Source organism: Rhinolophus hipposideros (assembly GCF_964194185.1).
Source record: "Rhinolophus hipposideros genome assembly, chromosome: 20".
NCBI classification, from domain to species: domain Eukaryota; kingdom Metazoa; phylum Chordata; class Mammalia; order Chiroptera; family Rhinolophidae; genus Rhinolophus; species Rhinolophus hipposideros.
Genome location: NC_138066.1, coordinates 48,173,375 through 48,200,136, shown reverse-complemented (window position 1 = coordinate 48,200,136; position 26,762 = coordinate 48,173,375). Strand labels below are relative to the sequence as shown.

General features: G+C 48.8%; 1 protein-coding gene across 1 annotated transcript; it reads left to right on the top strand.

Annotated features, from left to right (window-relative positions):
* Positions 1-805: 805 nt before the first annotated feature.
* LOC308488380 (CMRF35-like molecule 6) lies at positions 806-24,275 on the top strand (the record flags this gene model as incomplete). Its single annotated transcript, XM_081028040.1, has 8 exons — positions 806-845; positions 4,374-4,721; positions 8,110-8,218; positions 9,042-9,163; positions 19,476-19,544; positions 20,103-20,435; positions 22,839-22,962; positions 24,128-24,275. The coding sequence occupies 8 exons, from the start codon at positions 806-808 to the stop codon at positions 24,273-24,275; spliced, it is 1,293 nt and encodes a 430-aa protein (XP_080884166.1).
* Positions 24,276-26,762: the final 2,487 nt, after the last annotated feature.

The window sequence follows — 26,762 nt, the reverse complement described above, 5'->3', positions numbered from 1 at the left end:
TGTGCCAAGCACTTTACTTGTGTTCACTCATTTATTCGTATGGGATAAGGATGGCTATTATTATCCTATTTCATATGAGGAAACTGAGGATGAGCATGATTTAGTAACATGCCCAAAGGTATTTGGTTAGTAAATGATAGAGAGGGGAGTTGAGTTTGGGGTCAACTCTGTGCTCTTAACCAACACTCTTATCCTGAATTAGGTTAATAGTGTACAACCAGGAGGAGAATCCTCACAGGAAGTCAGAAAGTTGGGGCAGGAGCCCAGTGGGCTTATTAGGTGAGAGGCAGATGAATGAGGTCATCCACATAAAGGTAAAAGTTGAGAGAGATATGGGGGGGGGGTCCTCACCTCACATCTTTAATCGAAGGTATCTTATGATCCAAAAGGGTACCCAGAGAAAAAGGGCAGCTGATTGGATCAAGGAAGCAGTCCCAGACAGGAAGAAGACAGAGAGGGTCTCACGCAGGTTCTCCTCCATGGGAAGTTTCATACATTGGGACTGACTTTCAAAAAGGCTCATGGTGACCCAAACATTGTACTATCACTAAATAGGGGGAAAATCAGCAGATTTCCTGTGTTGCTTTTAATCCATTCTCTGAAATATCTCTTGCCACTCTTCCCCTTTTTCAAAGTAAGGCTTCAAATTAGGAAGTAACTAAGAGATTGACAAGGAAGTATAGGAGAGAGAAACACAGAGGAAACTTGAAGAAGTAGAGGGTGCATGACCGAGGCTCTGTTGCAAACATCTGGAATCCAGCTGGGACCTGGATTTGCTGGGGACACCGGCCAGAGAGATAGGACCATGGGGCTGCCACCAGCTCTGCTCCTTCTCTGCCTCCCAGGTGAGTGGGGCGGGGGCTTGGGGAGCCTGGTATTATAGGGGGCAGGACAGTAGGTAGAAGGTCTGTCCTGGGTTCAAGTAAGAGGCAAAGTGTCAGAAATGGGAAGGACACATCCATCCATCCATCCATCCATCCATCCATCCATCCATCCATCCATCCATCCATCTATCCATCCATCCATCCATCTGTATATTCTTCTATACATTTAAACATTCATCCACAGATCTTACATACACTTATTGAGTACCAACTCTATGTCAGGACTGTTCTAGGTGCTGTAATTAAGAGCAACTTCTGCACTCAGGGAATCACGCTTCTATGAACTTCCAGCAACCAGCAAGCATTGTTATAAAAAAAAAGCACACACACATTTACATAACCGCCCAACTCGTTTCCAGGGATATGCCAGATTTCATTAAGACCGACTGATCTTGCATCCGGGCAACATTCTAGCAAGACAGAGGAGAGTATTCTTTTGGAAGTAGTAGAAACTTCTTTTTTCTTAACTTCAGGTGCCCAAGATTGAACTGCTCACGGCTCATGACAACTTTTCATCATGCAAAGGCTCTTTTAATTGTATGTAATTCAACAAACATCTGTGAACTTACTGGCCAACCCAAGAACTAGAATGCCACCAATAATTTCGCTCTTTTTGCTCCTTTCCAATCCAATTTTGCTTCCTCTTTCTAACACTAGTAACTTGGTGTCATTTGTCAACACTTTGCAGGAATGTTTGCTTTTGTCATATTTGTGCGTCAGGATAGAAAATTGGGTTAAGGAACTGCAAGCCATGTTCTAAATCCAAGAGCCTATGATCTAACGAGCCACATCCTCCCACCCCGACCCTCTTCTTTAGGTTTCTCTATCCAGATACTCAATATGCAAATTGCCTTAATTTATCTGTTCTGGACGTGGCTTTGTTCGCTAGGCTGTACCTTCATGCATTTATCCACACTCCCTGTCCTGCCCCTGAAATGTAAGTCATGATCTCATGCAATCAATACCCAGCTCTGGGGGGCAGGCAGGTAAGGCTGTGAGCCTCATTTCCCAGACACTGATGCACAAAGTAACGACTAGCAAACGGTAGAGCCGTGCCTAGAACCAAGGTCTTATGACTCCTAGTCAGGGCTCCCTACGCCAGGAAGTGCCCCCCTCCCGTCCCTGTGTCCTCAATGCTCTGCCACAAGGTTCCATGCTATGCACTTTGCAAAATAGAGCTGGTATGTGTTCATTCACTCAGCCTACAAGAGCACCCAAACCCAGGAACAGCAGGGATGTGGGCAGGGGAGTCCTGAGTGGGAGAAGGAGCAGGAAAGAGGAAAGAGGGAGCAAGGGAGTCTTTCTGGGACGCAGGATTTCGTGGTAGGGAACTGCTGCCAGGAGAGTGACAGCGAGAGAGAGAGAGAGAGAGAGAGAGAGAGAGAGAGAGAGAGAGAGAGAGACAGAGAGAGAGAGACAGAGAGAGAGAGAGAGAGACAGAGAGAGAGAGAGAGAGAGAGAGAGAGACAGAGAGAGAGAGAGAGAGAGAGAGAGAGAGAGAGAGAGAGAGAATATGCACTCCCTGCTTCCTAGGAGGTTGTAGGAGCCCAGTTTGTAAGCAGGGGAGTGGTGGGTAGATTCCAGCAGCCAGGGGCAGACGGCTAGACCAGCTCTTATGGATATTGACTTATTTTATGGAATTATAGACTCCCTGGGCTGGAAGGAGCCTGGAAGTTTCTCTTTAGTCTGAATGCTCATCTGCTGTTAGAATCTCCTTGATTGGAGAGGCAGTAATTCTAGGGCACACTCAGCTCTGAAGGGTTTGTCCCCAAGCCCAGATGGATGGAACGACTCAAAGTTCTCCAAGGATTCCTTCCTGAGCCTGCCCCGAGCTCTACTTTCCAGGTTCCTGGTTGTGACACGTGCTCTGCATCCTGATAAATTCCCACAGTGGGAAAGTGAACTTCTGAGCTCTGTCCAGGACCAGGGGGAGGCACTGCTGAGAACACACCACCTCTAGGAGGAGACGGGGCAGGTGGAAGGGAGAAGGTGAGCCCAACTCTCAACCCATGGGTGGAGGATAGTGGAAACATAGATGGGGAAAACACAGGTGTGGGGCAAGGATCAGAAAAGGGAAGGTTCTCCAGGGTGAGGTGTTCAGGTTGGGAAAGATTGTCACATGAATTAGGACAGCAGGAGAAATGTGGAGAGCTCAGAGGCTGCAGGGTTGGGAGTCACTTTCTTATGGGCAAAAGAGAACACAGGCAGGGGTTGGGGTGAGGCTGACAGGTGTTGGTGAGTTTGGAGGGGCCAGGGGCAGTGACAGTAAGATTTTCTGGGGCCAAACCTGGTTGGTGGGTGAGGAAGCAGAGCGTGTTCACCAGCCAGGAGCATGACAGAGTGAGCAGGGGACAGTGTGGGGAGAAAGGGCAGGTGGTGGGAGGAAAGCAGGACACGAGGGAAAGCTAGGAGTCAGGGGCGCCCCCACCCTTGCACTCGCCTTGCGTCTAGATGTAATTAGCTCAGGTCCCAGCCAGGGCTCTGCCACCATTTCTGCGAATCCCCAGGGCTATGTTTCCCTGGCCACAGCAAGCGCAGCCCTTTCACTGTTTTCACACGCACACATGCACACACACTCAAGCTCAAAACAGTGTAAGTTTTGGAACATTTGCTCCAGATTGGGGGGGGGGGCTCTGCTGAGAGTAACATCACACAATGCAGGACTTCCGCCCACCTGCAGCTTTTCCGGCTTTTTCTCTCCTTCCACATCAGCTTCTCACACTTTACTTCCCAGATTCTAACCCCCACTGCTCCCCAGCTCCAAAATCATCCTACTCCGTGACATAAAGCACAATCTCATGAAACCCCTTTTTCCTCTGAACACAGAGAGTCAGCAGGCCCTGGGGACTACGATTGGATTGCGGGTGGTCAGCTCGTGCCCCAACCCCCCCAGGAAGCTGAATAGGGTCTCCTTTGGGACCCAGCCCTCTTCCCAGCAGCCAGGTGCATGACAGCGAGTGTGCTGGTCCTCCCTGGAGAGGGGGTGAGAGCCAGAGATTCATTTTTCCTCCCTGGAGGACACATGGAGAGCATAGTAAACAAGACATGTCCTCTTAAAGAACAAGGGTGAGTTGCAGAAAGCCCAGCATACAGAGGTCTGACTCCAAAGGCAAGTGTTCTGGTACATGACGGAACCTTAGGCCTGGCAGAGGCTGCAGGCTAAGGACAGGGCAGGACAGCCAGCTGTCTCTGCTCCCACCTCCAACTTTGGTCCGACCCTCCCCATCTGCATGGGCGGGGTCTCCATGCGGTAATTCACTGTTTCTGGGCTCACAGGGCACAGGTCTTTATTCATCCTGCCGACCACGGTCTCCAGATCATCCGGCGCAGGTGCTAAGCTCAGGTGTCCCTCCAGGTCCCCATCCTCGAGCCCAGAACCGTCCGCTCCTCCCTGGCAACCTTCCCTTTTGGCTTCTGGCAGTGGCTGCTGCTGCTGCTGCTGCTGGGCCCATCGGGATAGAATCCTGGGACGTGGCTTGTGTTTTCCAGGCTGTCTGTCCCTGACGGGCCCCAGCTTTGTGACGGGCACCACGGGGGACTCTCTGAGTGTGCAGTGTGGGTACGAAGAGGCGTACAAAGAGCATAAGAAGTACTGGTGCCGAGGACAGCATGACACAGACTGTAACACCATTGTGGAGACCCAGGGAAAAGAGACAGAAGAAAGGAGTGGCCGCATGTCCATCAGAGACAGCCCTTACGACCTCGCCTTCACAGTGACCATAAGGAACCTCGACGCAGCTGATGCTGGATCCTACTGGTGCAAAATTCAGACAGTGTGGCTCCTGGACGCATGGTCACGTGATCCCTCCTTCCAGGTTCAGGTGTCTGTTAACCCAGGTAAGAGCTCCTCTCACTAGCAGCAGGCCGTGTGAGACAAGACTGGACCTGGGGGCAAGGAGGGATGCCACACTGAAGAGTGTCTCTGGGCCTTGTCTTGTCCTGGGTCTCAGTGGTGTTGGAAGAGCCTATGATGCAGGCACAGAGAGAGGAGGCTGGTCCTTCAGCCTTGGCATGAGTGGGGGCAGAGCTCAGAAAGCCCTCACTCTCAGTGGGCTGGGGAGGCCCCTCCATGCTGAGCTAAGGCTACTTTCACCAAACCCTTCAGACACCTGTACCAAAGGAAATAAACTCATCATACATATGAGGGGTGATCAAAAAATACAGTGAATGTTTAAATAAAGAAGTATTACAGTAAAAGACACATGGCCATTAATCCCCCTCAAAATCCTCCCCCTCACTTCGAACACACTTATCCCATCATTCTTGCCACTTTCTGAAGCAGTTCTGGAAGTCCTCTTTCATGGGTGTCTTTAGTTGAGCTGTCATGGCTGTCTGGATGTCCTGAATCATTTGACTTTGGGGAAGAGCCAGAAGTCACACAGTTCAAGATCCAGTGAATGAGGTGGATGAGGACACACCGTAATGTTTTTATTTGACAGAAATTGCCGTATACCAGAAGCGATGTGTGACACGGAGCCTTGTCATGATGGAGGATGATGTATGGCACACTTTCAAACACACCTTCTCTCAACCGTAGCTCACACCCGACTGACTGCACCGAACAAGTGGAAACTTGTCACTCACTGTTACTAAGGTTCTAATACTAATACTGTTACTAATACTGTTACTAAGGTTCCACATGCCGCTTTCCATATTGAAGATCCCTGCCTTTCCGTTGGATGGCACTTGGCAGCAGCATTCACTGTATTTGGTGATCACAACGGAAAAACTCTGTCACACATCCCTTCTGGTACGGCAATTTCTGTCAAATAAAAACATTACAGTGTGTCTTCATACACCTTATTCACTGGATCTGGCATGGTGCAACTTCTGACTCTTCCCCAAAGTCAAAATGACCATGAAAAGTAAATGTTTGAACCAATTCAGGACACTGAGGCAGCCACAACAGCACAGCTAAAGACACTCATGAAAGAGGACTTCCAGAGCTGCTTCAGAAAGTGGCAAGAAATTTCTTGGGATAAGTGTGTTTGAAGCGAGGAGAAGTGTTCTGAGGGGGGTTAATGGCGATGTGTCTGTTACTGTAATTCATTTTTTAAAAAATGTAACCATCCACTGTGTCTTTTGCTCACACCTCGTACATCTTCAGCTTGATCACAGAACATTCTTTCTACCACATTGTCCTGAAATTGGCCTCACTCCTCTTGTTTCAAGAGGTAGGTTTTCTGAGTAGAAGCTACTCTTAGTCGAGGCTGCTCTTTCTCCTGCTCCCCATATGTCACAGGGCCATGAAGCCATGTCCACATTCTCCCAGCTCCCCATCACAACTTCCAACCTATTACTCCCAACCTATTACTTTCCCACCTGTAAAATTTGTGTGACCCACCCCCTATGTCTCTTTGACACGGCCATCCATTGGCTTCCAGGTCACTCCAGGCTCAGTGGGGACCTGGCAGCTTCTCCAACCCCCGTCGTTGTCTTCGGAGGTTTCAATGAATAGCTTGTTAGGCATTTTTGTCTCAGGTTCTATGGTCTTCTCAACTTCAGTGGCCTGCATTTCCACTCTTTCAGAATCCCACTCCATGACAACATTGCAAATCTTACTATCACCCCAAACCAGCCCATGTCTAGAACTCTATACTCCTCAAACATTCTACTTCCTAACAACGTTCCATGCACCAGCCTTCACGTACCCTCATCCCCATTTTCCCCATTCTTAACCTCACATACACCTCCAGGCTTTCGATCCTTCTCTCCTTGCCTGACCTCCCTTCCGTCCTAAGCCAGTTCCAACCCTCATAGTAAACTATATTTTCTTCCCTTACCAGTACCCTCAACTCCCGTGCACCATTTTCCTATCTACCTTTTGAAACCTTTATCCCTGAATTCATCCTAAAATTAGGGTGACCAACCATCAAGGTTTGCCCAGGACTGAGAGGTTTCTTGGCGTGGGGGGCTTTCAAGCTAAAGGTGGAAAAGTCTCAGGCAAACTTGGGCAAGTTGGTCATCCTACCTAAAATCTATCTGCTCCAGTATTGCTGGAAAAAAGTCACCAATGGTGCCTCGGGGTATCAGTAGAAGTTCACGGTTTCTAATATTACCCTACCATTCTGCTACCTTACCAAGAGAACACAGGATATCAGACCGAACTCAGTTTCTTTCCTTCTCTGCTGACAGATTTCCATGCAACCTAACTCACTCTTCCCTCTTTCCATTTTAGGTTGAGAGTCAAGTTTTCTCCTCCAGTTCAAGAGCAATCCTGGAGCTGGCTTCTTACCCCATGGCTCCTTGCTTCCCTGTCTCTTTGAGCCAAATTTCCTCAGCCATCTCCTTCCTCCATCTATTATCCACACTCTCTCCTGTCCTTAGCCTCTTTCTGGTCACTGCTCTTCACCTCCACCTATAAAGACGCTCATGTAGCTCGTATCCTAAAATCATCGCGTAATCCTGCAGCCTCCTACGCATGCCACCATGTCTCTTCTCTCCTTTCTGCTGCCCGGAAGGTGGATGAGGTATGCTTGTGCTGCTGCTATGCCTGGTGGAGTTTCACCCCCGTGCCCGCCACTTTCTATTGGAGTGAGCTGATTGGTTTATGTGTCTGCCTCTGTCATGGCAGGGATAGTGCCACATGCATCAACGAATCCCCAAAAGCAAGGACGTCAAAGGCTGTTGTTGGGTGAAACAGAGCCTGTGTTGGGTGCTCAGTGAAGGGCTGAGTTTCTGGGAGACTGCTTTTTTGGGGGACATCATGAGGCTGGGGCAGAGTCGGGGTGGGAGCAGAGGTTACGCCAATACTTTGGACACCTGAGGTCCTTGGGAGGAGCTGAGTGACAACGTATCCACACCCCAGCTGTGGGTTAAAATGGCCTTAGTTTCCATATAAAGGGTGCTGTGAGCCCCTCCCAACGTCTCTGTGCCCTTTTGATTCTTACATGGCCATCGTCATCCAGACTTCTCCCTTTCCCTACCTCCCCTTGGGGCTCCTCATCAGGTTGGGGAACCCCTGAGAGATCCCTGTCCTCACCCCAAGCAGAATCAAATTTGGGATGGAAAGAACAAGCTGGCACTTATTAGAACTGACTCCTGGCCACTTGTGGAAAAGCCTCATTGGTTCCTGAGGGGCTCACCCAGGAGGTGGTCTGGGTTTGGCTTCAGGCTATCTCTGAGTCCCTTGAGAGTGGATGATTATGTGTGACGTCAGATTCAGACAGGTGCTTCGTGCATAGCTGGGGAGAGAGCAGGGCCTGATGTGTGATCTTATCTCCAGCTCCACGTACAACCACAAGAATCACACATCCAGCCACATCTACCACTTTCCTGGCGGAGATCCCCGGGCAGAACTTCAGCACCAACCAAGTACTGAACCACTGCCCAGGGTAAGTGCCCAAGGCCTGGAGGCTGTGGAGGAGGGTCAGCAGCCTAATGGGACCCTGGGGTGGGGGCTGATGACACACCACGTCCTTTGTACCTTACTGTCTTTGGGTTTTTCTCCAATTCTGATCTTGATTCTTACATGGGAATTTTGTTCTGTGAATACTCTCCCTTGTGGGAAGCTACAGAGGCACAGGCGGGGGCTGATTTCAGGGATGTGAGCCCCTCCCCCCACCCCCACCTTTCCTCTCCCCATTCTGGACTCAAAGTCCTGGTTCTGTGGTCCCTAACCCAGGCTCGCTTCCAAAGAAAGGGCTTTGTTATACCAGAGATCCTGCTCCCATGAGCTGCTTGTGGGTCTGTGGGGAGATGGCCAGGCTCCAGGATGGAGTTTGAATGCGTTCTCTTCCTCTCAAAGATATTCAAAGAAGGGCTGTGATGCTGCTGCTAGACCCTGAAGGGAAGGGGACAACGGACAAGGGCTTTAAAGTGTGAGGTTTCAAGATGTCATTTCAATAAAGGGGAAACTGAGGGGGAAATGGACAGAGAGGGTGAGCTCAGAGCGTGCTTCTGGAAAGCAGGCACTGCCTGGGGCCCTCTTCTCTCTTTGCTGTGTCATCTCTCAATGACAGTCCCAAAGGAGTTCTTGACTAAGGGAGGAGAGGTGACAGGGGCCCCAGGGACAGGCCCTGGCATAGGTCCTTCTACATTTGATCCTGAGTTATTGGGGCTCTAGAGTCAGGGCCCAGGGGGAGGTGGGGAAAGAAGGGTCCTGGGGCCTCCCCCTGAGGAGGAGGCAGCTCGTTTCCGTCACTGTGTCCCCCACAGGGTTCCGCTCAGTACTTTCCATTTCCTGTTCCTGATCGTCCTGAAACTGCCCTTGTTCCTGAGCACGCTCGGTGCTGTCCTCTGTGTGAGGAGACGTCGGAAGGAGCCTGAAGGGACGCAGAGTCAGCCTGACCAGGGGAATCCACCATGCAGTGCACAGTCTCCAGCAATGCCCTATCCAGGAATACAGCTCTTCAGGCTGGACAAGAGAGACCTTCAGATTCTGCAGCAGAGAGCAGGGAAGCCATAGTGCCTGGATTCTGGAGGGACTCAACCCTTCTGTGTTCCTGTGTCCCAAGGGAAGGTCCTGGATCCTAGAGCACTTGTAGTCTGAGTCCTCAGGGGGAGGAAAGATGAGCCTCCAGGCCCCTGAATGGGGTCCTCCTTTCTCTTCCCCAGATCCTCTGGTTCCTTGCCCCTATGCCCACATCAGAAGGAAAAGAAGTCTCTGGAAGTTGCATGCTCAGAAGCCTGACTCTGTACTCTTCTCCTTGGCATAAAGCTTCTCAACTCAGTGTCCCCCCAGGGCAACCACTGCCTTCTTCCGGCAGACAGGCTGCTCCCTGAGGACCTGCCCCTCACCGCTTCTGTCCTTGAGCTCCCAGGGCTCTGCCTCCTCCTCTGGGACAATCCCAGGGGAGTTTGGACCTGACAGCATGCTCATAAAGCCACCCACTGTCCTGCATGCTTGGGATTCCTTTCCCTCTTAGGACGCCTCTGTGTGTCACCGAGCTTCAACCCTCTCGTGATTTTGTGATCAGGGAGTGTGTGGTTGGGCGCAGTGCATCTTTGTCTGGGGTGGCCATGGCTGAAGTTAAAGTTCTGATGTCAGTTATCACAGCAGTGGGGGAAGAAGGCGGTGGGTGCCCTTAATATCTCCTGAAATCCCCCAACCTGGAAGGTGTCCTATGTGCAGAGCCAACGGAGAGTCTAGCTTTATCTTCTTTAGGGGAGGCCTGGCTTGGGCACCTATCGATCACAAAGCCTGTCCATGGAGGAGGCAGACATAGTTTTCTAAAGACGGCGTAGGACACCGGAGCGAGAATATACTTTATCATTTGGGGAGGACATGATGCCACAGCCACCATTGGGCTTCCCCTAGCCCAAGAAAAGGTATGCTTGCTGCCCGCCGCTGAAGCTTGTAGGGAGGATTGCACAGTCTGTCGCAGACAAACATCACCATCTCCACTCACTCCCTGCATCTAGACCAGCCCCCCCCCCGAGAGCTCCCCTGAGTGCTCAGATATCGGGCAGGGCTGCCCTGTTCAAAACCTGAGCCCTGGTATGGATCGCACACAGGCAACTCATTCATGGCATCTCCAGGAGAGCGAGGGCTGGCCCCAGACTCATGCTGAAGGAGAAATTCAATCTAGCGAAGCACATATTAATCCTATTAATAAGACACACAGGGGGATATAGAAACACAATGCTGCCAATAGAGGAGCGAATGTGGCACTTTATTAAAAAAGATAAACTCACACGTTAGTACCCTACAGGCAGGACTGGTACGTGCCAGAGGAGAGCCATAGGCAAGATGCTTCATGATGGAAAGCACTATGTCAGATTGGCTGGACTAGAAAAAGGTAATATTGGAGAATGATGAGGAGGGAAGGGTAGGATTTCAGTGGAGTGGGGGGTGGTGAGAGGAGCAAGGAGAGAGGACAGATTAAGAGCCATGCAGAAGTGAAAGCAGAGAGGCAGGAAACAGTCATCATAATGGTCACTTGTAGAGGACCTATCAGCACATGGAGTGTTTCTCATGGAACGGGTGTGTCTGAGATTTCAGTGGAGTGAAAGTGTCCTTGTGGTTGTGCAGATGGAGCTAACCTAGAGTAGCTAAGGTTGGGGCATGTGGTAGAGGCTTCAGACCCTACTCTTACTTAAACTTAGATTGGAGACACTTGGATGGATTTGAGCAGATCAAAATGGGATCATGGATGTGTTGTCAGAAGGCTTATCTAGTAGATATGTAGGGTAGTCTGAAAGGAAGAGTCTGGGTGTATAAGGTCTCAAGTCTGGAGAACCAAAAGAATTGGGCATCATTTACAGAAATAGGAAAGGCAGGAGTGGACTAGAGTGACACAGAGCTTAGTTTTCTCTGTGTGACTGGGATTACCAAACAGGAGTTCTAGCAAGAAGTTCGAGATGTGGGTTAGGAGAGTATTGACTCTAGAGAGAAGAGAGATGGAGGTGAATTGGAGCCCAAGGAAAGGCGACATCTTCAAGGGGAGAGTTCAGGACAAAGGACAGAGTGTGGCGACCTTACAGTTAAGAACCAGGAGTTTGGTGTTCTACATTTTCTTCCATTGATCTATGTGCCTCTCCCTCCACTAATTATCACACTGTCTTGATTGCTATATCTAAATATGTAAGTCTAAACATCCGGGTAAGTGATTAAGTGATTCTTTAGGAAGAGTACAGGCAGAGTAATTCCTCCCTCTATTCTTTTTCAAAATTGTTTTAGGTATCCAAGTTCCTTCGCTTTTCCATATAAATTGTACAGTGAGCTTGTCATATATATATATATGACACTATATATATATATATATATATATATATATATATAGATATAGATATAGATATGGATATAGACGTCTTGCAGGGATCTGGATGCAAATTGTGTTAAAATTATAGATCAACGTTGTGAAAAAGATCTTTACTATGTTGACTCTTCCAATCCACAAACGTGATACATCTCTGTTTATTTAAAAATTCTTTGACTTCTGTCATGAACATTTTGTAATTTTTAACATACAAATGCTGCACATGTTCTGTTAGATTTATACCCAGGTATTTCTTTTTTGGGGGAGCAATTGTAAATAGTATTGTTATCATTCTGGTTTCTGCAGGCTTGTTGGTAGTATATAGGAATATAACGTGTGTGTGTTGATCCTGTGACCTTATTAATTATTAGTCCTAGCAGTTTTTTGGTAGATTCCTGGGGATTTTCTACACAGACAACGATGTCATCTGCCAAAGAAGATCGTTTGATTTCTCCTTTTCTAATGTGTATGCTTCACTGGCGTCCTGCAGCCCCTGGCAGAATTTAAACACTCTGAGGGCTGTGTGGAGAATGACACACTGTGCTTTCAGGCATTTCTACTTTTAAAAGAGAAGCTAAAAGGGAAATTCCTCATTTACGTATAGGCAACAAACTTCATTACAAACATATTGTCATCAAAGCAAAAGATGTTTGTAAGTCCATATTGGAGTCCAAAGTGGAGAAAATGCAGCATGTTGTTGTGTCTGCCCAGTATCTAGGCCTGTTTGCAAAGGTACCCAGATGTACCCAGGGTTTGTTTTAAAAGGGTAGGTCAGTCACACAGACATGGAAATGACTGTCATGAATGAAGTTTGTACTCATAGATCCCACCACACAGGACCACAGGAGGAAGGCCAGGGTCCAGCAGGAGGCGGAGACAGGGCTGAGGCAGAGGAGCTGTGGGCGGGAGCCATTATGTGGTGTTTGCTAGAAGGAAAGGGTGAAGCAAGGTAAACAAACGGAACAGGTTTAGGATGGGATAGTCTGAATCATTTCAGGAGGCTCTAGGCTATGGGGCTGGTTCCCAGTTGTTCAGTACCTGGCTCTGGGGTGATGTGGAGCCAAGGGATAAAGTCCCAAACTGCAGGAGCCTGATGAAAGGAGACACGTGGGAGTAGGATTTGGGATTGCTTCGTTTGCATATCAAAGACATGCTTGCAGACAAGTCCTGTACTATCTAGAGCAGGGGTGTTCAAACTTTTTTCAATGTTTTTTACCAAGGGCCATTGCGGTAAAATACACAAACAGCCGGGCCACTCATTGGAGGTGAAGTACGTATTGCCTCACCTGGTTTATTTAAGTGAACTAAATATATTTTTGGAATTTCCTGCAGGCCAATTAAATGGATTGTGGACCACATTTGGCCTGCGGGGCAGCATTTTGGACATCCGGATCTAGAGGAATTAGCTAACCCAGGAGGGGCAGTCCTTCCTTGGGTTCCACAAGGCCCTAAGACGTTAAAGCGTCATAAAATATAGAATTACTTTTAAAAAGCACATGATTAATAGTAGAGTAATAATTGAGAGTAATTAGTAATAATAATTAATAGAGGTTAATCAGTAGAGCTTTGATGGGAGCTGACCACTCCTGCATCCTTAGATCTTGGTTGGGGGCAGTGCACTCGGAATAAGGTATTGCTCATAACTCCACGTCTTGATGGGAGGAGCACAGTTTCAAGACTCTTTTTTTTTTTTTACCATTATAGCTTTTATTGCAAAGGTTATTGGGCCAACGGGAGGGCTCTGCCTGCTCTTAAGACTATGTACCCTGGTGATACACCCACAGATCTGGGATGTGGCCACAGGTGAGTCCACAGAGATGGAAGCTTGGGTAGAGATGAGCTTTCCCTTGCTGAGACCCTTCTGTCATGTCCACGCCACCTGTCAGTCAGAAAGCTTTGGGATTGTTTGGGGTAACTGGAGAACGAGCAGGGGGCGGGCAGAAGGCGAAGGGAGCCCACTGCCCCATCTGTGCCTTCTCAGTTCTGTACCCAGGTCCTCTAAAAGTACCTGCAGGCTCAGCATTGCCTCAGCTCCAGAATCAGCCGTAGACAGGATGAAAACCAACAGCCTGAGAAGTCCTAGCTGGACTGTTAACACCCAAAGCTATTCACTCAGCCAAGCCAGCTGGGCATGTGTGGGTCCCCAGAGTCTCACCTCCTGCGTGCCTCAGTGCCCCAAATCTCTGCATCCAGCATTCTTAGGCCTCCTCCTTGGGTGATACAGTCTTTTGAGGATCTGCCTTAGTTCTCTTTTGAGGATCTGCCTTAGTTCTCTTTCTGTGGTGTTTAATCTTGAAAACACCCTAGAAATCCAGACCTGAGCTCAAGTCTATCTCTCTCAAGACCAAAGATCTTTTTTCAAGGGGCTGGAGCCTTTCCTCCAGGTCCAGCCCTCTGTCTGGAGGGAGCTGGAGGAGTTCAATGTCAAAGCTGGATTCTCAAGTACATTGGGATGAGGGTGAGGTGAGGGGATTAAGAAGCGCAATAAAGTCACGGGGATATGAAAGACAGTATGGGGAATACAATCAGCAATGTTGTCAATATTTTGTAGGGTGTCAGGTGGGCGCTTGTCCTATTAGGGGGACCACTTCCTGGATGGTGTAGATGAGGACCACTGCGCTGTCCACAGAAGCATTTCTATTTCATGGGTTGAAGGAAGGTCACAGCCAGAGCACGCTTGTGGCAGTTCTCCAAGTCACCAGTAGATGGCCCTAGTGACCATTTGCAAAGCTTTCCTACAGACCACTTGAAGGACTTGGAAATAATTCTTCTCTAACAGGATTGCTTCTCAGCTGCTGGGTCCCTCCCGCCTGCTTCCAATATCCTGACTCTGACCACCATATTAGAGTATTAGAGCCAAACCCATTGTATCCTGCTGGCCTGTCCTCCAGGCTGAGTCCCATAGCCTGGCCCAGTCCCTCAGCCCCCATCCTGCTCATCAGCGTGGGCTATCTGTGTCAGTAGGGATCACCTTGTCTGCCTTGGGGCCGACCAGATGTGGGCTCAGACCTTCAGGGGACCAGGGTCCAGAGCTCAGGGTACAACCAGGGCTCTGGAGCCCAGTGGGCATTCAGACTGGAGTAGACTGAGCCTCTAAAGTCTGGGACCGGGGAGGGACTAGAGCCAGGCAGGGAGGACTAGGACACATCTGATCCCAGTCCAAGGCTTCAGCTTTATGGAGAAGCAGCACTCACTTGGCTCATTTGGATTCCTTACGCCCCAGGAGAGGTAGAGAGACCCAGCGTTCCCAGGGAACATGTTCAGAGGCTTGGAACCTCGTGTGGAGACAGCGATTGACGCTTCTTCTTATTACCCATGAAAAAAGGAAGCAGTTTTTGAAGGACTGACTATAACCAGTGGCAGGAAAGGTTGAGGAAGGGCAGCTGTGGGATGGAAAACAATGAGATGGAGGGGCAGGGGCTGAGAGAGCTGGGAAGGAAGTGGGGAGGGCTGGGGTGGGGTGGTCTGGCTGGGAGTGTCCTGGGAGAGTCTGCACTTTGGCCCTGGCCTAGCTTCCCATGAATGGCCTCAAAATCAGCCTTTAAAATTATCTCTAAATTGAATTATCTGTACAATAAGGTCCACGGGGCTGCGTTGACAGAAATGTTTATGCTACGTATTTATCTACGTGTTTTATTCCCACCAACCACCAGGAAGTTAAATTTTCAATGCAATAGTCATCCTTTTTTTATAGTCCAATTAATTCTACCTTATGACCCTTTGTATCAAAAAGCTTATTTGTGAATATGACACATTTAAAATACACCACAATTTTTTAACCCAATTTTGACATTTCTCTTGTTTCAAGATGCTGAGAGCTTAAAAAATAAAACGGGCCCTGGCCTCTCTGTACCTCAGAGAGACCCTGAAGGCCAGAGAGGAACAAAGCAGATACTTCTGATTCCAGCCCAAGGAGAGACAATAACACTTGGCTTTGACTTTATCTTTGCTTAATCATCTTGTCCCTTGCGAAAGAGACACCCGATTCACTCTATGGATGGTTCCCATGCTATTTAATGCTCAGCTTGCTGATTTCTTAGGCTTTTATACTCTGTTTGTCTATAGCATCCCCTTGAACTACAAATAATTTATCAACTCTGGGAAACGTTTGTGGGAAGGTCACTCTGCAGGTGAGAGGAGGGCCGAGCTGGTGAGGTTTGGGGTCTTACTGTGTTGAGTCGTCCCCTCAACATCCTGAGTTAGGCTTGAGTTGAAGCCGAAAATTCCCCCGGGTCAAATACACACGCCTACTACTCAGGGTTCTCGAGAAAAACAGAACCAATATACGCACTGACACATAGTGCAAGGGCCAGTTCCTTATAATTTATATTTAGAATTTATACAGGGATCATATCTAATTTATGTATGTTATATATATAAATTATAAGGCATTGGCTCATGAGGTTATGGAGGCTGAGCAGTGCCACCCTCTGCTGTCTGCAAACCGGAAACCCCAGAAAGCTGGTTGTGTAATTCAGTCCAGCTTTGAAGGTCTCAGATCCAGGAGTGCCAAGGGCAGGAAAAGATTGATGTCTCAGCTGAAGCAATCAGGCGGGAAGGGGTGAATTCCTCCTTCCTCTGCCTGTCATTCTAGTCAGGCCCTGAATGGATTGGAGGACGCCCACCCACTCGTGGGGAGGGCAACCTACTTTACTGAGCCCACTGATTCAAACGGTATCTCACCCAGAGAATTCTCATAGATACACCCCCAAACAACGGTTCATGGGGGACCCCACCGCCAATCAAGATGACTGACACATACGGTTAATCGGCACAGCACGTACTCAAACCTGAAGCCAACGGCATATTCCCAAATGCTGTTGTGTTTGCACTGTCCAGCCGTTAGATCTTCCAACTAATCAGCCCAGCCAGGAGCTGGCAGAAACTGTGTTTAGTTCAAGAAGTGTTTTCTGAAAACAAATATTCACTCGGGATGTGAGAAGGAAGAGAAAGTGGTGAGTGAAGAGGACTTGGGAAACACTGACTTCCTGTCAAGTTTCTCAGTCTGGGTTACCATGGCACCAGCTGCCTAACAAACCCTGTCATTCTGATTCTTGGGTCTGAAGATGGCGTGTTTCCATCTTGCTGGCCAAGGGCCACTCTCTGCCCTTCAGAGTGACAGTCTGGTGGAAAGACACTGGGGCGTCATGCCAGAGAACTGTGGGTTCAGATCCTGCCACCCTCACTTATAATATCCGTCTGGTCAGGTTGTTTACTCTCTGATCTGTGGGCCAGGTCGTCGGGAGGAGGAGAGATCCATATATATAAACTCTTTGCTACTTGAAAAAAGACCGATAAATGATAACCCCCCCGCCAAATCAAGCAAACTTTCAGAGGTGTAATTTCATGTTTTGCTTTTTAAGTTCTTCTATTGAAGTATAACATACAAACAGAAAGGTACACCAATCCCAAATATACAGCTCAGGGAAATTTTAGGAAGTAAATATTCTTCTGTATCACCTCGCAGATCAGACATTCCTGCCGTTTTGTGGGCCCCACCCAATTATTTCAGAGTAGGTCTGTGTAATCCACAGATATGGTAGAAGCAATGGTATATGACCTCCCGGGACAGGTCATAAAATGTATCAGGATCACTCACTCCGGGAGACGCGAGTTGCATCTCAGGGAGACACTCACAGGCTCTGTGGATCAAGGAGCTGAGGCTCCAACAGCCACGTGAGGCCCCGTCTTGGAAACAAATCCTCCGGCCCCAGTCCCACCTTCAGATGACAGCAGCCCTGGCTGACATCACGACTCTAACTTCCTGAAAGAGACGCCCTGGGACAGAATCTCCGGATAAGCACTCAGATTCGTGACTCTCAGGAAATGTGAGATAATAAATATTTCTAGCCCCTAAGTTTTGGGGGGATTTATTATGCAGCGATGGCTATCTATATAGTGGGACCACACTTGCCTAGGGCCTGTCTCTGCAGCCACTTCAATCCTTCATCATTCACTTAGTCACTCATTCTGCTAAAGCCAAATGCAGCAAATATTTATCATTAGCTGACCACCTGTCACATACTGCAGTGGGGTGCTGGGTGATTCTGGGATGAGTAAAACAGACCCCAGATGCCACTAGGATATAAGCTATATCCTAGTGAGGGAGATGAATAGAAACCACCAGAAGAAAACATACTAACAATGTCTGGTGATCTGTGGAGGAAACAAACAGGGAACAGCGATGGAGACAAGAAGGGTGACCCCTGGGAAAAGTGACCATGGAAGGCTTTCTGAGGAGGTGACATCCAAGTGGAACCTAAAGGACAAGGAGGGGTAAGCAGTGAGGAGAGCTGGGGAAGCAATCCAAGGAGAGGGACAACAGGTGCTAAGGTCTGGGGAGGGATGAGGACTGTGGCTGAAACATAGGGTTCCTTTAAGGCAGGGGGAGCAAAATGAAACTGCAGAAGCAAGCAGGGGTCGGGTCCACGTGGGGCGTGTAGGCCAAGCAAGGAGAGTGGGTTTTATCTGAAGAACACGGGCCAAGGCGTGACACTGACTACAGTGCACTTCACTGGAAGAGCCCTCTTGCTGAGGAGCGGAGAAGGGAGAGAAAGGGCATGAGAAGGATTAGGAAGAAGAGGGAAGTCACTGTAGAGGAGAGAGGACTCTTATAATATCAGGGGGAAAGGAGGGACGGGGGCAGGTTGGAGGGAGTTAGAGTAAGGATTGATGGGGAGTGAGGAGAGAGGAATCGGGGTTACGGGATTGGGTTGCAACAACTTGGAGGATATTATCGGTCATAGTATGAGAGTGAGGAAGAGGAACAGCTATGGGGGAGAATGTGTTTACGGGGAAATGGGTAGATGTGGATTGTGCATGACAAAGCTGAGAAACTGAAAATCTGAAGACATTAAATGGCCTCTCTGGCATTTCCATGGTAAACTGACCCTAAAGCCATCAGGACATGAGAACAAGCCTATGAATTAAGACAGACCTGCCTCCCCCACTCCGGGGAAGGACCATCCCCATCTCTGCACCTGCATGAGATCCCTGGTCATCCCTGTGAACACAAGCGATGCCAGCTGCCGGGGTCTCTGGGTAGACTGCTCTCTTGTCACACAGCCCGCGCTCTGTGCCATTGGATGGAGAGGAAAGTCTCAGTCTCAGCCTTACAGGCTCCCCAACTTCCCATTCAGCATCTTCACACCTCTGAACTGTCCTCTGTCCTGAATCTCACAGTGGACTTGACTTTGAAGAAGAAAGAGTAAGAAGTGAAGTACTCAGAGGGTTGGTGACAGCGGCTCCACGTCTGTGCCTGGGGAACAGGAAGATACACAGGAGGGAAGATGCAGCCTGAGGAGCTTGTACCCTGGATGGGATGTAGAACCAAGATGGGATCACTGAAGGCATCTGAGGTCACAGTGCCAACCTGTGTGGGAAGAAAAGCTGGGGTCCCCCGGGGCAGAGCTCTCCATGGATGCCTAGAGCTGAAGGTTGGGGGTTCATTACGTCTCTGTGGTCACAGCCAAGGCCAGAGAGCATGAAAAGGTCTGGCCTTCATCCTCAGGACCATCCTGACCACAGGAAGTGACATATCACAGAGGTGGGAACGCCCCACTGAGGAGGAAATGTCCCAGCTTGGCTCTCGTGTGTGACACAGTGAGAAGAGCAGCTGCACGCATGAGGAAGGACCTTGGTCTTGTCCAGTCATTGGGACTCAGAGAAGCCCAGGGCACCGAGAGTCAGGGGTCTGCACCAGCCCGTACAGCTTCTCTCCCTAAGCTTCCTGCACCCTGACCAGTTCCAGCATCAGACTCGAAACCAGGCTAGACAAGGAAGCAGAGGGGTCGAGAAAAGCAGAAGTGGGGACACGGACATCAGGCCCTCTGTGAGGAGGCTCGGTCTTATCCACATCCAGGGCCTGGTGCTGCTGCAGGTGACATCTGAGCTGGGGAAATGACACTGAGGGTTGGGGCTGCATGGCTGCCTTCAGCCCTGCTCTTTCTCCAGGTCCCAGGTGAGCGGTAGAGCCTGGGTGGGGAGCTCTGGGCGTGGGAGAGAGGAAGGGCCCGGGTGGAGGTGGGGAGAGGAGCTAGGAGAGCCCCGAGATGAGCAAGGGAGGGAGGACGTGGGAAGGGGGAGGGGAGGCAGGGAAGCTTCCAGGAGCGGTCAGACCTGCCTCGGTAGCGTCCAGGAGGATTCAGTGAATAAAGCAGATATTGTCCTCTGCACTTGACAGAGTAGCATTGGGGGGGAGGGAAGCTGTGATTGTCACCTAATTGTCACAGTCAGAGACGAGGTCTTGGTATATCACACACATGCACACACACACACACGCACACACACACACAGAATGTTTTCCCATTCGGGCCCCCTTTTCTCTCCACGGACACCCTTTCCCTGTGCCACCTTGTGAGAAGGAAGCTACTCCCCCCTCATCCCGTTGCCTGGTCTGAGGGAAGGCCTGACCCTGACATGACCTCCAGCCCTTGAGGGCCCTTGAGGGACCTACACCCCAGAGCACCCCGACCCTGGCCCATCTGGTGAGGAGCCGGGACTCGGCTGTGTCTTCCAGGCTCTTTGTCTCTGAGTGGCCCCCGCACCGTGACGGGCACTGTGGGGGGATCGCTGAGCGTGCAGTGTCAGTACGAGGAGAAATTCACAGAATATATCAAATACTGGTGTGACTACCCATGGCTGCCACTGATGAAGAACATTGTGGAGACAACAAGGTCAGAGAGAGAAGTGAGGAGCGGCCGCGTGTCCATCAGGGACAACCCAGCAAACGTCACCTTTACAGTGACCTATGACAACCTCACAGAGGATGATGAAGGCACGTACATGTGTGGGATCGATGTACCATTTTCTCACGACCTCCAGTTCAAGGTTACGGTGTCTGTGTTCCCAGGTGAGCCGCACACCCTCCCCTCGTACCAGCTCCAGGGCACCTGAAGGGTCTCAGGTCGGAGTAGCCGAGGCAGGAATCAGATCAGACTCGGAGCAAAGTATGAGAGTGTGTGTGTGTGTGTGTGTGTGTGTGTGTGTTGTTCTCTGCACACACACACAGTCACATGCACGCCTCGGGCTCTTCTAGACACACTATGGGTCACACCCTGGAACTTTCTGTGGGTCTCAGCCTGGGTCTTTCCTGGGTGGGCAGGGTGGGAACAGACCTGACTCTGGGGACATACTGCCTTCTGGTCCTCACAAGAGCCATGGGACTCTAAAGGGGACCCTCTTTTCCTTCCGGCACCTCTCTTGGTCGTCCCTGTGGGAATGGCACTGCTGGAACATTTTCTCCAGGCTGCCCTTGACCTAGTCCATGAGAGGACATCACTGTGTCATGGACAGTTGATGAGGTACCGGCCTCACAGCTGTGGGCCTGGGGGTCTGCTGCAGCCAGAGGTGGGCACAGAAGATCCCTTGTGGGGCTCCTTTGATGGTCTGGGGACCACCCTACCCCTTCAGCCTGACACTCTCACTCGCCCTCTTTCTCTGACACCTTGTATGAGGTCGGACAATTAAGTTAGTGAACTCATCCTAGAAAAAGTGCTACATACCTCATTTCTGAATATCACTATGGTCACCTTCGAAGTTCTCCCCTTGGGAAGCTATGCACTGACGCCAGTGCCTAGTCCACCCTTCAAAGCAGTTTTGGAACTCTTTTTCTGGAATGGCCATCAGAGCTGTCATCGTATTACCCTTGATGTCCTGAATGTCATCCAAATGTCTTCCTTTCAATATTTTCTTTATCTTTGGGTAAAGAAAGAAGTCACTGGGGGCCAGATCAGGTGAGAAGGGAAGGTGTTCCAATACAGTTATTTGTTTACTGGCTAAAAACTCACTCACAGACAGTGCCATGCGAGCTGGTGCATTGTCATGATGCAAGAGCCATGAATTGTTGGCTAAAAGTTCAGGTCGCCTAACTTTTTCATGCAGCCTTTTCAGCACTTCCAAATAGCAAACTTGGTTAACTGTTGTCCAGTTGGTACAAATTCATAAAGAATAATCCCTCTGACATCAAGAAAGGTTAGCAACATTGTTGCAACAAGTTGGAGAACTTAACCCTCAGACCTCGCATCCATAGGAGAGAACCCAGAGAAACCCCTGAAAATACCTCCCTCAGATAAAGGAGAAGAAGATGATTAAATGGGCTCTTAGGTGTTATGTCCCCCAAAGTTCTAGCATGTTCTCCAAACAATTCTTCAACAGATCATGGATTTTGTTCCCTCAGAACCGAATCAAGACCATGTGTCTGTGTCCATTTTCCATGCGTCTTATTCTGTGGTTGTCTCTGACTTCCTTCTTGTGGGTCTTAGTTTCTCGCTCTCACAGGGAGGTGTCCTCACATGCCCTTTGTGCGTTCCTGTTTAAGACTCAGGAACTGAAAATCCACTGATACGGCGGGGTGTGTGGGAGGGGGTCTGTCCAGTTAACTCATGTTCCGTGGGGTCCACCTGGAGTGTGCCTCTCTAGATCTTTCTTTCCACTCACTCCCTCCCCCAGAGAGCAATGTAGTGGCCGCCCGAGGCCATAGGCCTGGCTGACAGTTTTGGGGGACTGAGTGTACCTTCTTAGTCCATTCGGGCTGCTGTAACAAAATCCCCCAGACTGGTAGCTTATAACCAACAGAATGTACTGCTCACAGTGCCTGAGGCTGGAAGCCCCCGGTCAGGAGGTCAGCATGGTGGCTGAGGGCCTTCCTCTGGGTTGCAGACTTTTGCTGTATCCTCACGGGGCGGAGGGCCCTTTATAAGGACACCCATCCCGTGAATGAGGTCTCTACCCTCATGAGCTAATCACCCACCAAACGCGTTACTTCCTATACCATCTCCCACTAGATTTTCAACAAAAGGATTTTGGGGGACACAAACACTCAGCCATAGCATGTACTAAGGGATTGCAGGGTGCTGTCAGTGCACACTGTGCAGGCCCTGTCTCATCTGAGTGTCACGCCAGCCGTCAGATGTGCCCGAGGGCCCTGGCTCCCCACCATTGCAGTGAGTAGCTACAGAGTTAAGGTCAGCCCATCCCCTGCAGGGTGGACGAGGAGGAGGAAGGTGTGACTGTGGCTGGGCTGTGACCTGGAGCCCAGTGCCCTTTCCAGACTCTCAAACCCCCTGGTGAGCAGAGCACCTGGAAAGGGGGCCCAGCTGCTGGTCAGGCCTGGCAGTGGCCATTCGAGATGTGGGACACAGTATATATGTCCAGTAGCGTGAGTGACCTTGACTGCTTGAGTCAGAGCCACACAGCTGACAGAGTGGGGAGCTGAGAGGGATGACACGGGGCCTGACGTTTGCTTCTCCCTTAGCCTCCACAGAAACCCCCAGCACAAAGGTCTTCACAAGCAACCTGGGCCCTCCGTCCTCTCTCCCAGCGACCACCTGGCCCAGCATGACCAGGCAGGACGCTCCGGATCCCAGCCAACACTCTCGGTAAGGGGTTTGCATCTACAGACTTTGACACCTGGGTGATTTCTCTTTTAGGCGAGATCGGGGCTGTGGAATGTGGGTGTCACCCCCTCATCCAGGTCCCACATTTATCTACCTGTCCCACACCTTACTGTGATACTCCAACCAGGTGTTACCAGCTTTGGGACACACCATGAAACACCCAGACACCATCCCGCTCTCACAGAAGTTATGATCTAAGGGGAATTCACACAGTGAACAAATCACACTCGTGTTAATATATAAATATGCCAGTCGTGATAAATACCATGGAGAAAAGACATCACTGGGGAGACCTTTGTGGAGGGTGGTGGTGTTTGCTATTCTCACAATCATCAGGGAGACCTCACTCATTAGAGGACACCTGAGAGGATACCTGCAGGATTGGGGGAGCCAGGCACTCAGGTATCTACAGAAATTGGGGTCCAGACAGAGGGAAGAACCAGTGCAAAGTCCTGCAAAAGTAACCTTCAGAACCCCGGCCCAGGCCAGGCAAGAAGCAGAGTGCCCTGGGGTTTATGGCCTCTATGCTCTCCCGCCTGCCTCCCCTGAGTCCTGGGCACAAGTGTCATTCTGAAGAACCCCGGCCTTCAACAGGGAGGTGAGAGCTGAGTGGTGTCATTCGTTCACTCCTTCATTCCATCAACTACAATTATACATCAATTATATTTGACTCTTGTTGAATTATATTAAGTGCAAACATTTGCAGATGCTTGCCAGGCACCAATTACTCGCTGTAAAGAGACCAGAACAGTCTCTACTCTTATGGCGTGTGCCGTCTACGGGAGAGCAGATGTCAAACAAACATCTCCTTTATCGATTCCCATACCACAGGTGGGATAACCTGCAAACGTGGAGTGCTTAGGAAGAAATGCTTCTCCTGACACAGGACCCACCTGGATCCCTGCGTCTCCCTCACATCATTCTGATGGCAGCCCTTCCCGTGTCCCCAGTCCTAATTCTCAAGGGCGCTTGTTAGGCAGAGAGGCAGGGGGCGGTGGTTCTTCCAGTGGGGACGCCCTGTCCATGGTTGGTTGCTATGTGGAGTATTGTGGCCCTGGATCTGGGCTCAGGGACAGGAGGAAAGTGGAGGGCACCAGGGCCTTCCCCTGGGGACGTGGCTCACTGTGTATCACTGTGTCCCCTGCAGGTCCTTACTCAGCAACGTCCACTTCCTGCTCCTGGTCTTCCTGGAGCTGCCCCTGCTCCTGAGCATGCTCAGTGCTGTCCTCTGGGTGAACAGGCCTCAGAAGAGCTCTGGGCGGAGGTGCAACCAGCCTGATTACGAGAAACAGTAACACTTGTCGCCCATCGATGCCCCTCCCGGGAACCCAGCCTCTCTGGTGGATGGAAATGATCTTCTGACTAATAAATCCAATGTCATTGTCCATGTTTCTGTCAGAATATTCTATAAACTTTTTTGAAAACTTTTCTTACAATGTATCAGACTCGTACAAACACGTGTCTAATAAGTGCGCCCTCCTTAAGCCAGGAAGACTCTTCCACACTGTGCGCCCACCTTGTACCTTAAGTAACAAACAGCATTAACACTCCTGTAGCCCTAAGCTCCTCTGCCGAGGGAGCCAACCTGACTTTCATATTCATCATCTCCTTGTTCTCTTCATGGTTTGGCCATATGTATTTATACCTGCTTCCGGAGGGTATCCGTATAGTTTATAACAGTCCCCAAGGCTACTTTAATTTTCCAGCGTTATTTAGATATAATTAACATACAGCACTGTATAAGTTTAACGTGTACAACGTGTTGATTTGATTCACTTATTTACTTTAAATACAAACTTATTAACCTTATAGTTAGCGAACATCTCCCTCATGTCACATAATTGTCATTTCTTTTTCTGTGGTGAAAACATTTAAGATCTACTCTCTTAGCAACTTTTAGGTAAATAATACAGTGCTAGTAGCTATAATCACCATGCTACATTAGATCCCCAGAATTTATTTTATACCTGGAAGTTTGTGCCCTTTGACCAATATCGCCCCATTTCCTCAAACCCCGAGTCACCGGTAACCACAACTCTACTCTGTTTCTCTGAGTTTCCACCTATAAGTGGCATCGTACACTGTTTTTGTCTCTCAGTGAGACTCATTTCACTTAGTTAGCACAATGCCCTCAAGGTCCACTCCTGTTGTCACAAATGGCAGCATTTCCTTCCTTCTCCATTTCCTTCTTATTCCATTGTATGCGTACACCACATCTTTATCCATTCATTCATTGACAGACACTTAGCTTGTTTCCATATTTTGGCTGTTGTGAATAATGCTGCAGTGAACATGGCGGTGCAGATATCTCTGTACGCTCCTCTTTTCATTTCCTTTGGATAGATACCCAGATGTGCGGTGTCTGGATCATATGGAAGTTCTACTTTTAATTTTTTTGTGGAACCTCTATGCTATTTGTTTTCCATAGTGGCTGGACCAATTTACATCCCCACCAAAGGTGCACAAGGGGTTCCCTTTTCTCCACACTCCTACCAACACTTGTTATGTCTTGCCTTTGTCGTAACAGCCATTCTAACAAGTGTGAGGGATGTCTATTGTGGTTTGGTTTGCATTTCCCTGATGGTTAGTAATGTTGAGCAGGTTTTTATGTACCTGTTGGCCACTTGTATGTCTTCCTTGGAAAAATGTTCAGTCCCTCTGCCCACTTTTTTAATTGGAGTGTTTGGGTTTTGTTGTTGTTATTGAGTTGTATGAGTTCGTTATGTATTTTGGGTTTTAACCCCTTATCTTATATATGATTTGCAAATACTATTTTCTCTCAGTCTGTAGGTTGACTTTACATTTCATTATTTTTTTTAAGTGTGCAAGGTTTTAAATTTGATACAGTCCCATTTATTAATTCATTTTTGCTTTTGTTGATTGTGTTTTTGGTGTCATATCCAACGATGGTTGGCAAGATCAGTGTCAAGGAGCATTTTTCTGTGTTTTCTTCTAGCATTTTCATGGTTTCAGGTCTTATGTTTCAGTCTCACACCCATTTCAAGTTAATTGTTGTGGGTGGTGGAAGCTAAGGGTCCAATTTCATTCTTCCGCACGTGGTTATTCATTTTCCCAGCACCATTTCTTGAAGAGACTATCCTAACTCTATTGAGTATTCTTGGCTTTCTTGTCCAATATTAGTTGACTATATATGCAGGGATGTATCTGTGGGCTTTCAATCCTGTTCCACTGTCTGTGTGTCTTTTTATGCCAGTACCAGACTCTTTGGATTACTAGTATAGATTGGTAATGTGGTTTGAAATCAGGAAATTTGATGCCTCCAACTTTGTTCTTTTTCAGGATTGACTTGGCTATTTGAAGTCTTTTGTGGTTCCATACAAATTTTACGATTGTTTTTCTATTTCTATGAAAAATGTCTCTGGTAGTTTGATGGGGATCATACTGGGTCATAGATGGCTTAAAGCAAAAGCTTTAAACCTTTTACTACTGAGTATGATATTAGGGGTGAACTTCTCATCCGTTGCCTTTATTTTGTTGAGGTTTGTTCCTTCTATACCCAATTTGGTGACGTTTTGTTTTTTTAAATCATGAAGATGTTATATTTTGTCAAATGCTTTTTCTGCATCTATTGAGCTGATCGTATGATTTTTTTTCAGACTACTAATATGGTATGTCACATTTATTAATATGCTTATATTGAAACATCATTGCGTCCCAGGGATAAATCCCATTTGGTCATGGTGTATGATCCTTTTCACGTACTGCTGAATTCAGTTTGCTAATATATTGTTGAAAATTTTTGCATCTCTATATATGAAGCT